This window comes from Limulus polyphemus, unplaced genomic scaffold (assembly GCF_000517525.1).
Source record: "Limulus polyphemus unplaced genomic scaffold, Limulus_polyphemus-2.1.2 Scaffold6691, whole genome shotgun sequence".
Taxonomy (NCBI): Eukaryota; Metazoa; Arthropoda; class Merostomata; order Xiphosura; family Limulidae; genus Limulus; species Limulus polyphemus.
Genome location: NW_013672301.1, coordinates 28,031 through 44,202, shown reverse-complemented (window position 1 = coordinate 44,202; position 16,172 = coordinate 28,031). Strand labels below are relative to the sequence as shown.

Below are 16,172 nucleotides of genomic sequence, written 5' to 3'. Positions count from 1 at the left end.
ATATATATATATATATATATATATATATATATATAGTGAGTTGTGGTATTGCGTGATCCCGTGATGTCTTTTTTTTAACATATAACTTTCTTTTATATGGGTAACATGATGAGAAAAATTAATATACATTTAGACTTGGCTTGCAATAATATTGGCCTTTGGAGCCTCCAAAGTTAGTAATATTCGCACATGATGTACAGCTTTTTGAGAATGCAATATGTAGCATACCTCTCAGTGTATATGCGCAGTGTGTTATCAGGAATGTATGAAGGGCTTCAGATCTGCTTTAGTTAATGAACATAAACTTGTACATCAGTTGATTGATAAAGTTGTCAGAAAATTCAAAACTGGTGATTGGTATAGCTTCATAAGACTATGAACTATAGTAGTTCGTTAACAGAAAAGAAAAGAAAAAGGTTGAACACATTGATAGGTTATGGCCATTGTTGCTATAAAACGTCTTAGTTGAACCAGGAATCAAAAGTTAAAAAGCGAGAGAGAAGAGCAGTGAGAGCATTGTATCGCATGATTTTGGCATAATCATCCACAAGCGAGATATGAAATCATCACTCTGGCTCGTGATGAAGAGTCAGAGGACAGGGCTTATAGAAGAATTATTAAGCTATTCAGGAGTTTGGTTTTGATATTAACATTATGATTGGAGATTGTAAGGTTAGATTGTATCTTAGTAATATTAATATCGTTTGTTTGGAATCTGAATTAAAAACTTAGAAGCTCAAATAAAAGTGAGAAAATTATTTGAAATATGCAAATTGGAGCAAACAAATGTCACGTGATACAGAGAAGTGAGGATAGAGAATGTATCTAAATACATCCTTTTGAAATTCAGAAATTGAAACTTATAGTTAATAAATCAGATATTAATATATTTTAATGCCAAGTGTATTGACAAACAATGATAATTATGTAATTCAATTAAATTTTGAAAAATAATTCTGCAATAAGATCGTGATACGTACACTTTTGCCTACCTGTACTCAGAAGGTTAATGCTGCCTTTAAACAGGATATTTGTTGAGTGCTGAAGTTATGAAACATCAGCTTGGAATTGAAGAGTTTTGTCTGTTGTCACTTTTCTCAACTCTACTTTAAATGCAAAATGAGCAATGTTGTTTATTTTTTAAACTTTCTGGTGATGAAAATCTTTATAAGTACTGAATAGTCAGATGAATGGTGTAGAAAAATGTATCTATAACCATACAGTAATTGATTCAGATCCTATAAACCTATATGCTAAAATTTATTTGCATATAAAAACAGCAACTTCTTTCAATAAAAGCAATTCTCTACAACGGCCTGATGTAAACAACTCTAATGTTACCCTTCTGTGCAGTTATAGTATTTGTAAAGCATTTAAATGGACTGTGATTTTAATATATATATATATATATATATATATTCTAAAGTTTTGAACTGAGATAATAATTTGAAAATATCTTTAATGGGAATTTAACACAAAATTGTTTATAGGCAAGGTTAGATAAATATTTTCATTGAAGTTTAATGATATTGATGAATAATTACACAGAACTGTAAAAAATAGATACGGCAATTTTAGTTTCCTAAAAAAACTGACAGCTTGCTTTGTAGCCTTAGATATCAATGATGACAAACAGTTCATGCTGCCCTTCATTATCATAAACTTGCATGTTGGAGTAGGTAATTGCTTTTACTTCAGTCCCCTGAAATGTAAAACACAATGTTATATCATAACACAAAATAACTAATATGATAAACTAATTTCTTATTATATGAAATAAATAATGTTAATGAGACAGTATATCCAATGTTTAAAAAATCTGTTGAAGTTTATAAAAATTGAATAACTTAATACCAGGCAGATTTTAAATATTAACCCTACCTATTACCCTACCCCTCTCCAAACTGAAAAAAAAGTCTACAAAATATTATTTCCTGTTTGGCTTCTTTCTTATACTTGTTATTTACAAAAAAAAATCTTAAGCCTTTAGCTGCTTAGTGTTTTCATACAGTTTGAACAAAAATGTACCAACCAGTAAGCATTTTTTTAAAGATTTTTAATGGAAAATCTCAACTTAAACTCCACAGAAAAAGTTACTTCCATAGCAACAAAAAAAAAACAACGAACAAGTACAAGTGTTCAGAACAAAAAAATGTTGTCTGCAGTAGCATATAACAGTGTTGTTGAAATGCTGTTATATATTAGTTACTGAAATTCCATATTGAGTCAGTTAAGAATGACACAATTTCAGTTATTATTAATCCTACTGTGATATCTTACTTCACCTATAACAACCAGAAACATTATTCTTTAGCTATCTGAGGCATTATACATGATATAAATATGCCTTTTTTTTTTAGGAAAAATAAAGTACATATAGATAGTATACAAACTGGAGAAAGAAATATTACCTGTAAGGAAACAAATATGTACTTTGTATATACATATGTTAAAGATTTCTTTTCTCTTTCTCCAGATGTAAAATTGAAAAGGCAATCTGTGACATAGAGGCCTAATGCATTCTTTGATTGGCCGTGCTCTCTGCTGTGGACTGCAGTTTCACCTATTTAAGGCTCATTAACACATCTTAGGTCAGCAAACCAAAGAAGTTAGGCCTTTTATAATGGTGAAATGTATATAATATTTATGGGTTTTTGAGAGTCCATATTACTTCATCATATAGTACTCTCAATTAATTTGAGTTACTATATGGTGAAGTAAAATGGACTCAAAACTCAATAGACATTAAATACATAATTTGTAACAGGGAAAATAAATTTAGCATTTTATATGGATAATAGGATTGTGATTTGTTGCAAGAAATGTTAAGAACAATAAAACTGAGGTTTTATATTGTATGGTATGTAATATCCTGCTAAAAGTATCTATATATATGTTTAGAATGTATTATATGATGGCAGCATGTAGGTCTGGAGGCAGGCAGTTAAACAACTGTATGATGATTGTGTTTTGTCAAATGTGAAGGACGGTGTTGGGTTGTTATAGTGTGAGTCATAATTTATTCTGCAGACAGAACTCTATATATGTCTAATACTCATAGATATCAAGAAATGTCACAATAACATGCTCCAGGAGACATTTTTTGGTCAGCGGGTCAATGTGTTATTCTGTGAGAATAATGCTATCTGAAATAAAGCAAGAACCCTTTGTATGGTTTCAAAACAATAATATCAATGTTTTGGAAGGGCTCACCTAAGCATCAAATCTCAAAGTTACAAACATTTATTTAATCATATACCTTTGGAAACAACAGTGATCATAGTTTGCACCAGACAAGTGTAAGAATCTAGCTGAGAGTAGGCTTCACAGAATAAGAGCATTTAAACACCAGAAGGATGGTGCTACACCACATTATAAAAGAAATCAATCTCTAGAATTACATTTGAAAACTACTCACAAGAGAGTTTATAAAGCCAATACAAAGAAAGCATGGTGTCTTTTAGAGTAGAAAGTGTGAAAAAACATTAGTAAACCTGGATACATAATAAAGAATGTGTAAAATTAAAAACAAAACTGAAAAAAAAAATAAACAGGCCAAATAGTCTGAGTAATCTTGCAAAGTTTTTTTGTTTTTCACGATGAATAAAATAAGGTAAATTTGGCATATTGGGGTGATGTGTTTATAGAAATTTCAAATATTATTCTTTCATCAGTTCTGCCATCCTAAAAATCTGCAACTTCTCTAGAAAGTCTAAATGTGGTATGTTCAGGAGAAAGTAAAAATGTGGAAGTAAGTACCTGGGATATAGGAATAACATGAATTGGACCTAATGTAGGAATGTACATGAAGCTTGATAACCATGATAAATTAGGCAAATTTAAAGAAATTTTAGATATTATTCTTCTGCAGTCCTGCCACCTATGTTATGATTTGTTGTGAAAGTAAAAATGTGATCTACTACAAAGAAGTAAAAGCATGGCAAGATTTTAGGGGAAAGTGAAAATGTGCGTTTTTTTTTAGGGAAAATGAAAATATGGCTTTCTGTATTAAAAAAAAAAGAATAAGCCTGCATTAGAAGAACTAAAATTTTGGATGCATAAAAATGAGTACATTGTTAAAGAAGACTACAAGATCAGTTCCCTGAAAGCAAAGTCCAAATCAAACTTCTTATTGAGACAATAAAATAAAAAATGTATTTTTATACAATTAAAATAAAAATATGTATTATTGAAGCAAAGGGAAATATGAGGTTTGCTGTAGTGAAAGTAAGAACCCAGCCTGCTGAAATAAAAATACAAGTTTAGGTTTTGTACAAAGTAAAACTTTGTGATGATGTGGGAGAACAATGTGATACACACCTTGTTGATCATAATACAAAATTTTGGAAAGCTTTTGGCAATATCAAATTGTGAATTTTGTTGCTTTATCACTTTCTTAAGGTTTTGTTGTAAAACTTTTGTTACATTGATGAAACTATCAATTTGGATAATACTTTTTGACCTTTTTTTAGCAAGCTTTTGTTATAGTACCCCACCAGGGATCAATACATCCAATTTTTATATTTCATAAAATATCCAGCAGTGGAGACCAAATCAGCATGCTACTCACAGGCAAACAATGCTTATAAATATGCAGTTTCAAGATTACGTTTCAGTGGGTCTATTTCATACCAGTCTAGTAGTCTGACTTATAAATACGCAGTTTCAAGATTACGTTCCAGTGGATTTATTTCATACCAGTAAAGTAGTCTGACTTATAAATACACAGTTTCAAGATTATGTTTCAGTGGATTTATTTCATACCAGTAAAGTAGTCTGATTTAATTGTTTTATATATGTATCATATCCCACATAAAAAAGTGGGGGAGGGCAACTGCTTACCTGAGGATGTTTACCAATATCAAATATCTCTCCATATCTAAAGATAAAAAAAAGCATAAGTGAAAATATGTAATAACATAGGTGTACAAATATTTGTGCAAAATGATTTACAAAAAAAAATGAAGCAATCCAGTGAATTTTGTTTGTATAAATAACTGAGTCTTGAGAATTATAACAGTTCTTGCTGTTATACTGAAACATTTCTATAAATTCTAGATATGCTTTAAAAACTATAAGTTCTATCACACTTAACCACAATATTAAATTTTACTACACAAATAAACTATTTAATAAAAAATATTGAGTATTTATTTGTAAACTTACATAAATACAAATGATTAATTGCACTTTGTCTGAATGATCCATGTCACCAGAGATTAAAGCTATCCAAAGAACTAAATTTGTGATCCAAAGAACACAATATTTCAAATAAAGGGGGTAAGAGAGCCTTTAATATTTTCCACGAAAGTAGAAAAACTTGCACAGCAGAGATTTTAGAACAACAACAGCCTCCCAAATTACTTACCCCAATCCAATTTAAAGCAATCACCCCATTTTCAAAGTGAAAGCTGTGGTTACAAGAGTAAACCATCTAATAGAAAATATCACTGAAACAAAGCTCCTTAATACAATAATAAACAAAACTTCAAAGTTGGTAAAGGCTCACAAGCTTCCAGATACACTTTTGAATCAGTGTTTGTTTTTAAAAGAAAGATGGCTGACTAACCTGGACTCAAAGTCATCTCATCTAATCACATACTTTTCAAGTCTTTTGATGCAATTCCAGTGGACTATTGTGCCTTTACTCTACTTAAAAGTAGTCTTGGAAACAATTTAAACCAACAGTGAAAACTCTGTGGAAAGATTGTCAACATTTGTGGTCTAAAACTGATGTAAACATCCCTTGTAGAAACTTGTTACAATGAAAATTGTAGTGTTGAGCTTTCAGACTGAATCTGCTCAACAACACTGGAAGTAGTTTCAAGTGCAGTATGAGACATGAAACATTATCCTTATAAAGATGTGATTATCCTCAATAGACATGCAGCACCAATTAGCAGCAAACTCATGTTTAGTTGGACATAACAAGAATAACTGGAATAGATAATATTCTACCAAATTATGAAAAAGTAGTACCAATGAAATCTGTATACTTATATCAAAGCTTAAAATACATGGCTGTACAATATTATGAGTTTAGGACTGACTTATTAGCATTACTATGAAGTGTATGGGTGACAAATGCCTGTTTAAATATTGTAATAATGTACTGAACATTGCTTCTAAAAGGGCTTTAAGTTATCTGTATGGCACTATATAGATATTTAATATTAAAAAAATATATATAGAATTGCTACAGAAATGTTATATGTACACTGTAGCATTCTAATTACTTTGCTACAGGAGGGCTGTACAATTTCTTTAAAATTGATAAAGAAGAACCATACAGCAACTACAGAAGGCATAACTTTCTGTTAGAATAGCTATATCTTGTATAAATTGTTATGGCCTTTACAGTGGTTTAAAATATACAAATAGCAGAGTAAATAAAGTGTAAGTGCTAGATGTAGTTGGAAAGATAAATAGCTAAAAACTCTTTTTAAAAGAACTTAAAAGTACATGTATGGATAAATATCACCAGACAGACTAATTATCCTAGTAAACTGAATGACATTCTTTACTTTAAAACTCATAAAACAAAGTTATGAAAATTGATATGGCTCAAAATTACAGAATGCTATTGACCCTGGTACAAGTTTTTGTTAGCTCATCAGTAAATATGTTTTATTTTAAAATGTACACAAGTCTGTTGCAATGAAAGAACTGACATTGATGTACAGGTGCAAGAAAAAATATTTTTTTAATTATTGTTCATCCATTAAATATTTAACATATATGAATAAACAAAAACAGGAGTACATATAAGAATAAGCCAAGTTTTAGTGATTCATCAAACATAATCTACTGGCTAATATAAAATGCAAATTATGATTCATAAAGAGTTAGGTTAACTACTGTTATTGTTGGATCCTTATAGTATTAAATATGAAAATAAATATTAACTGTTACTGATTATCTTCACAAGACTAATGAAATTCCATCCATTAGATAAAATCTAATTTTGTGATTTAAAATAAAACTGTAGTCCCTAAAATACTAACTGGTGATTCTGACAGAAGCATGTACAATAGTTAATATGAAGTAAAGCTGGTAGTTTTTATAATATCAATTACAATAACATTAACTGTAAATGCAGAATAAATATGCTTCATCAGATATATCACTAATGTGTTTTGAAAAGTATTATTTAATTCAGGCAAAACCCATTAGTTTAAACTCTTTAATTTTCACTATTGCAAACATGTGAACTGTACAAGAAACAGTCAGTTTTCAGGTATTCATAAAAAGTGTGTCTAAATAAAATAATGGACAACTATTATATTTCTGTGATTTGTAATTATCACTTGAAATTTATTACAGTTAATTTCATTGAAAGATTATGATTAAACTGTTGCAAATAATTTTTAATTGGTTCAACTCCATTAATAATTTGGTGAATTATAATTACTTTTATAAAGGTTAATTTGTATTTTTGGCTTAGTTTGTATATTTAGGCCAAATATAAATCTCTTTTGAAAGGTCTATATATTATTAGGTTATGTCAGAATGAAATATGAATAACAGAAAGTGCACACATCTAATGATTTAATGCAATCTAAAGTTTTCAACTTTCTAACTGGACTATATTATATATAACAGTACATCTATTATACAGTAAATACCCAAAATTTGATACTTACCCCCTGGCTTTAATCTTGAAGTTTTCTTTGTCAAAAGATAAAATCTTTACTTTCTGGAATAAGAAGGTTTAGATTACTGTATGTTTGACATATTTAACTTGAATTGTTTAATATAGAAAGTGATTATATGGAACACATCATGCTTAAAGTGGTTAGAACTTAAAACTATTTGTGTTACGAAAACAAAATTTTCCCAAAAGAGTATTAATAATCATAAGTTTTATTCACAAAAGTAAGGATGTAATACAGTATGTTTGAAACCATATTATACTGCTAAGCTAAATCACTTTTCTCACAAGCTAGCACTGCATTTATATTTTTCTCTCTCTCTCCAAACAATATAAGATTAGTGAGTTGGATAAATTGTTTAGTTTAGGATACTGGGAGAATTAATAAACACTTTCCAAAGTAGATGGTGGTTACAGAAAGTTTATTTATGGATAGGCTTGGTTTGTTATTTGGTGGAAAGCTTATTAAGCACCTTCTTTGTCTGTTTTTGAAAAACCATTTACCATGTTCAAAATTTTTCAACTAACACATGATTCTTAATGTTTTTCTGAGGAAATTTTGTTACTGTAACACAAACAGTTTTTAATAACTTTCAATATTGGACATCATTATAATCAATCTTGAACAAAGAATAAAGTTGTGAGAATTTTAGACATAAAACAAATATTAACAATAAATCTTAGAATTACCCTATTACACAATGACTTTTATTACAGTTAACTCTTGTAGTAATATTATCTTAATTAAAAGAAAAAAATCTTCAAAATACAAAATGACAGATTATTTATTAAATTTTTTTTTCAGATTAGTGTTTTTCAAGCTTTTTTTCTGCTTGAACATATGAAACACGGACAGTAACAGGACATGAAAAGGTAGCTGATGTTAAAGCTAATGAAATATTAATATTGTTACGTATCTGCTTGTTTGTTTGTTTCCGGTAGAAATTCTTCAAGAGGATCTACAGCGATACAAGTCCTTTCTTGATTAAACCAGTTTATTCTTCCTCCATACAAACTTTTAGTTCACAGAAGTTCCACAATCAGTACATTTCTCGTCACTTTAAACGTAACAACTTTTATAATATACGCTAACTAATATACGATAACTTTGCTCTCGACAAGTGCAAAACACACACTTTATGGCTCACTAGCTCGAAACTAACACAATCATAACTTACACGGAACTCAAACCGACTACTGCTCTCTCTTCATTCATCTCCACTGGCTTTCTCTGCCAGGCTTATATTCTAACGAAGAGGGCATCTCAAACACACTCGGACATCCCCGATCATTCGAGAACCTCGTCATGCATGCTACCAGTGCCAGCAGCATCACGTGACTTCTGTTATCATAACAATATCAAAGCTATAATATATATGTATGTGTCTTGCCTCTAAACATTTTGTAAAATGGAACTACAGAGAGTTGAATGCATTATATCAAACTACTTTGAATATACAAATCAGCAAGTCACATACCAACAACAGCAGATATAAATTTGCAGTAGAACAGCATGCATCCAAACTACATTTTGTTATTCGTGTGATGCCACTGAAAAGTTATCACTTTTGGTAAGGTTATGGGAGAGCCCTTTTTTATGCAAAATATTCATACACTCACATCATAAAGATGTGTTCAGATAGGGAATTAAGAATTAACAAAATGGAGAATATCCTTTGTACTTAAATGTGTTTGAAAAATAAGGAATATGTATCAACTTGGGGTACTAGGACCATCCACACAAAGACCTGCAACACAGTAAGCAAAATGTTGCATCTTGTAGCAGGTGAGAATCCATGAACACAAAAGTGGCAAACGCTGTCTAAATGTCAAAGGAAATAGCATGCAACACAACCAAGAATGAGTGTACACTAGAGGGTTTGTGGAAAAATGTAGGGAGGGATGGTGTGCTGTGCATGTGTAAACTTAACAATGGAGTCTTATATAATGGAAACTGTACTGCATCATTGCACAGTTGTCAGATAGAGCACAACTAGATGTGGAGACAAGAACTGTTAATGTTGTAAGGCTTCAAAATCATTTAAATATAATTTACTTAACTGCTGTATATTTAACATGCATATTACTTGTTGTTAACCTCCTTAGTGGTTACTGTGAAACAGTCTTGGGGTGATCAAGCTGAACAAAAATCATTCACTCTGAGGTAGTTTCAGAGTAAACTTTACATTCTAATTCTGCAGTGTTTAACCCAAGTTTTTCCACTAACTGTGTGCTACTGCCATCTACTGCTACTTGACAGGGATAAAGTCAGTACCCACACACACTTAGAGCTCTGTGTGTAGTGCCCTGTCTCAAGTACTGTCACATAAAATCCAGATTCTAATCACTGAAGCCAGATTACAGGTAAATAAATATCCAGATTTTTATTTTGCAAGAATTTATACTACATTATTTTCCCGCTTCTAGGACTATTATTCCAAAAAGTTGCCGATTATTGAAGTTTATGTAAATCCATTTTATTTTTACATATAAGTAGTATAGTGCAGGCTTTTTAGAAAAGGATGAGAGGTTCTGGCTCAAAAGAGGGTACAGTTGGGTTTTTCTAGGTCAGTTTGCTATTTTTTCTTAAAATTTCTCAAACAAGAGGGGCTGGATCCCTCTCTGTATCCACCTCTGCAGTGCATGCAAGATAAATATAGGTGGTTGCTACCCATTTTGTTAATATTTGTGACTGGTAAATTTAATTTCATAATAATGGTACTGAAAATTTTACAAAATAAAAAAATTACACCTATGGTGCAAATAATTCATAAAATATAAGAACACCAGTAGATTAATGTTTTCATGACATTAATATAAACATAACAGGAGTACTGCTTGTTCTAAAAGCTGATATATTGCAGACATTTAAATGCACACTGATTGCTATTATAATATTAGAAACCTGGAATACTTGTTACTGATTGCTATTATAATATCAGAAACCTGGAATACTTGTTATTACTACTTCTACGAACATGACATGCATAATTCTTATGTTTATTATTATATTTACTGCCTTGAGTGCAAAGTGATTTTGATGTTAAGATTAAAGATATTTTTCTTCATCTGAAAATTTTCAAATTTCATTTGTGTAATCTCTAAAACCACCTAAATAAATATAAAACTTCTGTCAGAAAAACTTTATATTTTATCTGTTATTTTCTCTACCATAACTCGATACAGGGTCAGTCAACTTGATCAACCTGTAACCACCATAAAAGATTAAAAAATAAATCTAAATTACCCTTTCTTATTTCTAGAATGACTGTAAATTGCAACAGGAAACCACAATTGTTAATCCTAAAAATTTAAAGCTGTTACAGTACATCTTAATTTTATTGTTTTATTGCCCTTTGAATTATGTATAACTAATAATCCCATCACACAAATTGTAAATTATATTGCAAACTTGCAGTTCATGTTACTGTCTCAAATTACGCATTGCACGAGCTGCTCACAAGCAGACCTTGAAGATTTTTTGTCCATTATCTAACCTAACAAGTTTCTAATTTTTACACTTAAGTTACTTTTATTATAAAAATTAAGAAATACACAAGAAAAACAAAAAATAAAGTACTTTCCTGAGTCTTCTTTTTTTTGTTTTTTGCTATTGACTATTGATGAAACTTAAGCCTACTTTTTTAAAGTAATGGTCCTACTACTAATTATATACTGCACCTAAGAACACGGAATAATAACATACAAAAAGAAAACAATGTCCTATAACTATTATCATTTTTTTGGCTTTCTAAGCCTCCGATAAGAGTTTTTACAAATTCTTCTAAGCTTGCAAATGTGATTCCCATGAAAATGAATTTGAAATTGTATGACAAATAGACAATGCTCCGCTGTACAGGAAACAACTTAATGTAATACATCATTTGATAGATTAATACTTTAGCTTCCTATTGGTTATAAATAATATAATATAAAACATCAAAGAGAGCTATTAGCAATTTGTAATATAGAGGATGGGACAGGTGGGCATGGCAAGAAGAGTTTGATTTTCTAATTTATGGTTACATAAACAAAAAAGATTGAAGGCTATAATAATTATGCTTTGCATGAGTAATATTTATATTATGATAAGTAATTAACATTAAATTCTGTACTTCCCAGATGTGCGGTAAATAAACTTGAAAATAGGGAAAAACCTAGAGAACTAATTTCAAAATTCTCATAATAGGGGAGATTGAGAATTTCAAAATATTTTCTTATAAAATTAAAAGTTAAATTAAATTCTGTAGTTCTTGGAGGGGTGGTAAATAAATTAGAGAAGAAAGGAGACAAAAAGCAAATGTCACAATTCTCATAGTAGGGGAGATAGAGGATTTTTTAAACATTTCCTTATAAAATTAAGTACTCAAAACTTATATAATATTACAATTTGATTTATTAACTATTTTCTGATGCCAAGTTTATTCATATACACTGATAAAGTAGATCAATTAAATTTTGAATGTAACTGTAAAAGGCTGTGATGTGCACTTTGTCCTATCACTTGCAAAAGGGTTAATTTGAGTCATAAAAAATTCTTGAAATACAACTGTCAAATACAGTACTAAACATATTACTTATAAGATTTAAATGTTAAAAAATAAAAGGAAGAAAATCCAGATATAAACACTTATAGATTTTTTATGAAGACACAATAAAAATGCATATTAACCCACCCTTGCAATGAAAAAAGGTTCTGCACTGAAGACAAACAGGAATTCATCCAAGAAAACATATAGCAAGCCTAGCATGTCTTCAGCTATTGGAGTGAAAAAGATAGTTTATCAAATTAAATAAACATATATAACGGAGGTTGATTGAGAAACAAAAATACAATACACACACACATGAAATGTGTCTTACAGTCAGAGGGTGGATACATTGCTACCTATTGTAATATTGGATTCTTTAAAAGTCACTTTTAACACAAAACTATACTAGTTTATTTATCTTTTTAAACCAGTAGCAAAATGTTTTCTTTATCTTGTAATGTAATATGTGTGTTTGAAAAAATGTCTGTACCTTAAAAACATCAAAGTTTCACTTTTGTATACATTTTTCACATTCTGTTGTGAAAAAATACAGACAAAATTGCTTCGTAGAAAGATCACTATTATTTTAAAGTTATGAAATCAAAACTGCTTGACATTATATACTGAATATTACACACAACCAATTTTTGTATAGTCTGCAATTAAAATTTCCGAGTTACAAAATCCTGCAAGAAACACTAGTATCCCAAAGAGTACTACATCACTGCTATTCATTTGTTCAAGCTTAAGTTCTGTTTCAGATTTATGTACTCTTTACTATGCTTAAACCATGGTGAACAAACTCAAGTAATTTTCAATAAAACAATTTGTAAATTATGGTGAAGCACAGTAACTTTTGAACCAAAAAGAATAATAAATACACAGACATTTTCATAACTTATTACAAGGATAACTCCAGTATTTTTAAGAAAATATTTAAGATGGTTAAAATTTGATATTGCTGTGAATAACTCACATTCTGCTTCAATGTCTTTGGTCATGAGGATATCAACCTTGTCAATTTCAGTCATGTAACCAAACATGCCTACTGCTGCCTAAAAAGTTCAGTACAGTGAAAAGAAAAGTAATACATGTGATTACCACAATAGCTACAATTTTTTATTGCTTAATGGTACAAATAATAGGTCTTGCTCAGTTGATTAACACAATAGTATTTTTCTATATATTTGAAAGAAAACCATTGTCCTCTTACCAGATTATTGTAGTTAAACGAACTGATTTAAAAATACATTGGTTACGTAGAAATCATAATGTATTCCATAATGCCATTCTCTATAATTATGCACTGAAATTAAGAAAAACCTCTCTTTTTAAGTTATGTATTTTTTCACAAGTAATACTTGGAACAAACCTCAAACCAAAAAATTTGTTGCTATTCTGTATTTTAACATAATAATTAAAGGCTTAGCTGTGTTGTCAAAAAATATATAAAATGCTACGTTTATAGCTAAAATTTGTTGATACCTGGTAACATAATTTAAAAATTGAATAATAATTATTGACTTCTATCAGTTAAGTTTAACACCAATTACATGATTTTTGTGGTATGGTTTTATGATAATAGTACAAAGTTTGTTTGCCCATAAAATAAATTAGAAATCACACCACTATCTCTGCTACAATAGCTGCAAATATTATTTCCACTAGCTTGTACCAAACTTAATGAATTTCCAAACCCTTCCCCTGTCTACATGCATTATTTTGGTGGTACTTGTGTATCCTATACATATAAGGGCGACCATACGTTGCCTCTACAATGAATCACTCAATCATACAATAAGGATATGCAATTTATGTTGTTGAATCAATGATCCAAAGCCAACATTAGCACACATGTCTCCAATTATTAGGGCTAACTTAAATCTCCTAAGCTAGCTGAATCTTGAGAGATATTATTGGGTTTATGGCCAAAAATACTGTTAATAGCAAGGGTACCAACTGATGAAACAATGCATTCTAATCTCATAAGTAAAAGTGTTATAAAAATACATCTAATTAGCTATACTCATTACCAGGTTGCTTTGATCGGAAGTTAATATTAGTTAGCTGAGTCCCTCTGCACAGAGAGGAGTGATACAAGAGAAGTTAATCTGCACAAAGCCAATTTTCATACAATAGCTATGAAGGCATCACATTATCATCCTCTCAAAGCATATGCAACTGTAGATACCAGATCTAAGTTCACATGAAAGGGAGGGGGGTAGCTATGGGGTTTATTATAAAGGTCTATCAACCAGAACATGGAAAAAAAAAAGAAAGATAGAACAAACAGTCTTTTTATATTAAGACATTATACCTTAAGGCAAACCAACAAGGATTACACACAAATGCAACAGATAGCTCGTCAATGGAAATCTTGAATTGGCATTGATTAGTCTCCAATATGATGTACACTTTAATGGCCTCACCACTTTTCATGTGTGGAGAGACCATCTATTGATCATTTTATCCCCTATTAAAAGATAAGCACAGCCATAACAGATTATGTGAATAGTCACTTTTATTGCTCAATTCAGGATAAACCTTTGATTGTTAAACATAAAAGTACCAAACTATTCATGGTCTGGTGCTAAGCACATAAGAAATTATAAAAATATGAATTACCTGTTGATCACACAACACCTAAAAGGAACCAGTTCATTTTCATGAACTGGGAATTTATAAGTAACAACTTAGAGCATCTATATGATATTAAATATGCTTAATAATTATTGTATGGTCCTATAACATTAATAGACATACGGCTGCTTTCTCATAAATATACTATCACTAAATTATTATTATTGTATGGTCCAATAATATTAATAGATATACATTTACTTTATCATTAATATACCATCACTAAGTTATATTTCAACAATAAATAAGACAAACCATTAATTTTGATTTGAAACAAAATCATTAAATATGCAAAGTTTACAGAGCACCAAATACTGCTAGATAATTAATATGTGGTGACAGGTATATAGCCGTACTAAGTATGTGCCTGTAACACGACACGTTTCTTGCAATCAAGCAATGCCACAGTTTTCATATGATTGTATGGAATTCATTACCTTTAAGTAATGTGCAAATAATAAATATTGGGAAAATAGCTCATGCTATGAATAATATTCTGATTATAAGCTAATTTCAGTTTTACTAAAGATGACACTATAGGCTTATGGTGGCCAATTATAAAACATGGATAGAAATACAGATAACAAAATTAACTATACACATATTATACCAATAAACCTCTCACATGACCTCTGTACAATGAATATTATGATATTGAAAATAATGTTTTTTTCTCACAGTGTAACTCTTTAGTCAGGTTTTCAATAAATAATAGTAGTGACTAATTATTTAGTTTAGCCAAAAGCCAATTTTCAACACTGCAGGGGGCTCTCACTTTCCTGTAAACTGTCGTTGTTCACTAACTGTACAATATGTTACATAAAAATTCAAGCTTTTATAACAGGGTAGATGTGTCATGAGCTTAAATTTGCTAATAATTTACATCTTAACCTTTCTGCATCTTGGAACATTTGTTTTATTACCAATTTTAGGTCTGATCATACGAGTTAAATACAGTAAGTTTTTAACCATTATCATTTTGTTATTCAATGGATCAACTTTACCAAACATAAGCAAAAATGCAGAGTCCCAGTTAAGAAAATAAGAACAAAAAAGTATTATTTACACATGATCAACCATTATTTTCGATATTGTGCTTCATTTAATCAACATTAAAGTTAAATTGATGTTCAATGAAACATCAGTAAATGTTATGTACATGCTTTGATAATTAAGAAAAAATAAAATTACATATATCCATTTTCATAGATACAACACCTTACCTGTTCAAATGTTTCTGTTAAGTCATCTCCCCCTGAAATTTTTTGTTATGGAAAAATTTGTATAATAAGAAACTATACTGTGTAGAAACAGGTTCTGTTATATATATATATATATATATATATATA

General features: G+C 29.9%; 1 protein-coding gene across 1 annotated transcript in view; it reads right to left on the bottom strand.

Annotated features, from left to right (window-relative positions):
- Nucleotides 1-1,442: 1,442 nt before the first annotated feature.
- Nucleotides 1,443-16,172, bottom strand: part of LOC106473974 (protein archease-like) — a 41,725-nt gene continuing 26,995 nt past the window's right edge. Inside the window, exons 6-11 of the mRNA XM_013934663.2 lie at nt 16,047-16,078; nt 13,160-13,238; nt 12,328-12,410; nt 7,644-7,696; nt 4,843-4,879; nt 1,443-1,702 (exon numbers count right to left, since the gene is read on the bottom strand). Coding sequence (XP_013790117.1) covers nt 1,613-1,702; nt 4,843-4,879; nt 7,644-7,696; nt 12,328-12,410; nt 13,160-13,226 — 330 coding nt within the window. The 5' untranslated portion in view covers nt 13,227-13,238; nt 16,047-16,078 and the 3' untranslated portion in view covers nt 1,443-1,612. The remainder of the gene's footprint in view (nt 1,703-4,842; nt 4,880-7,643; nt 7,697-12,327; nt 12,411-13,159; nt 13,239-16,046; nt 16,079-16,172) is intronic.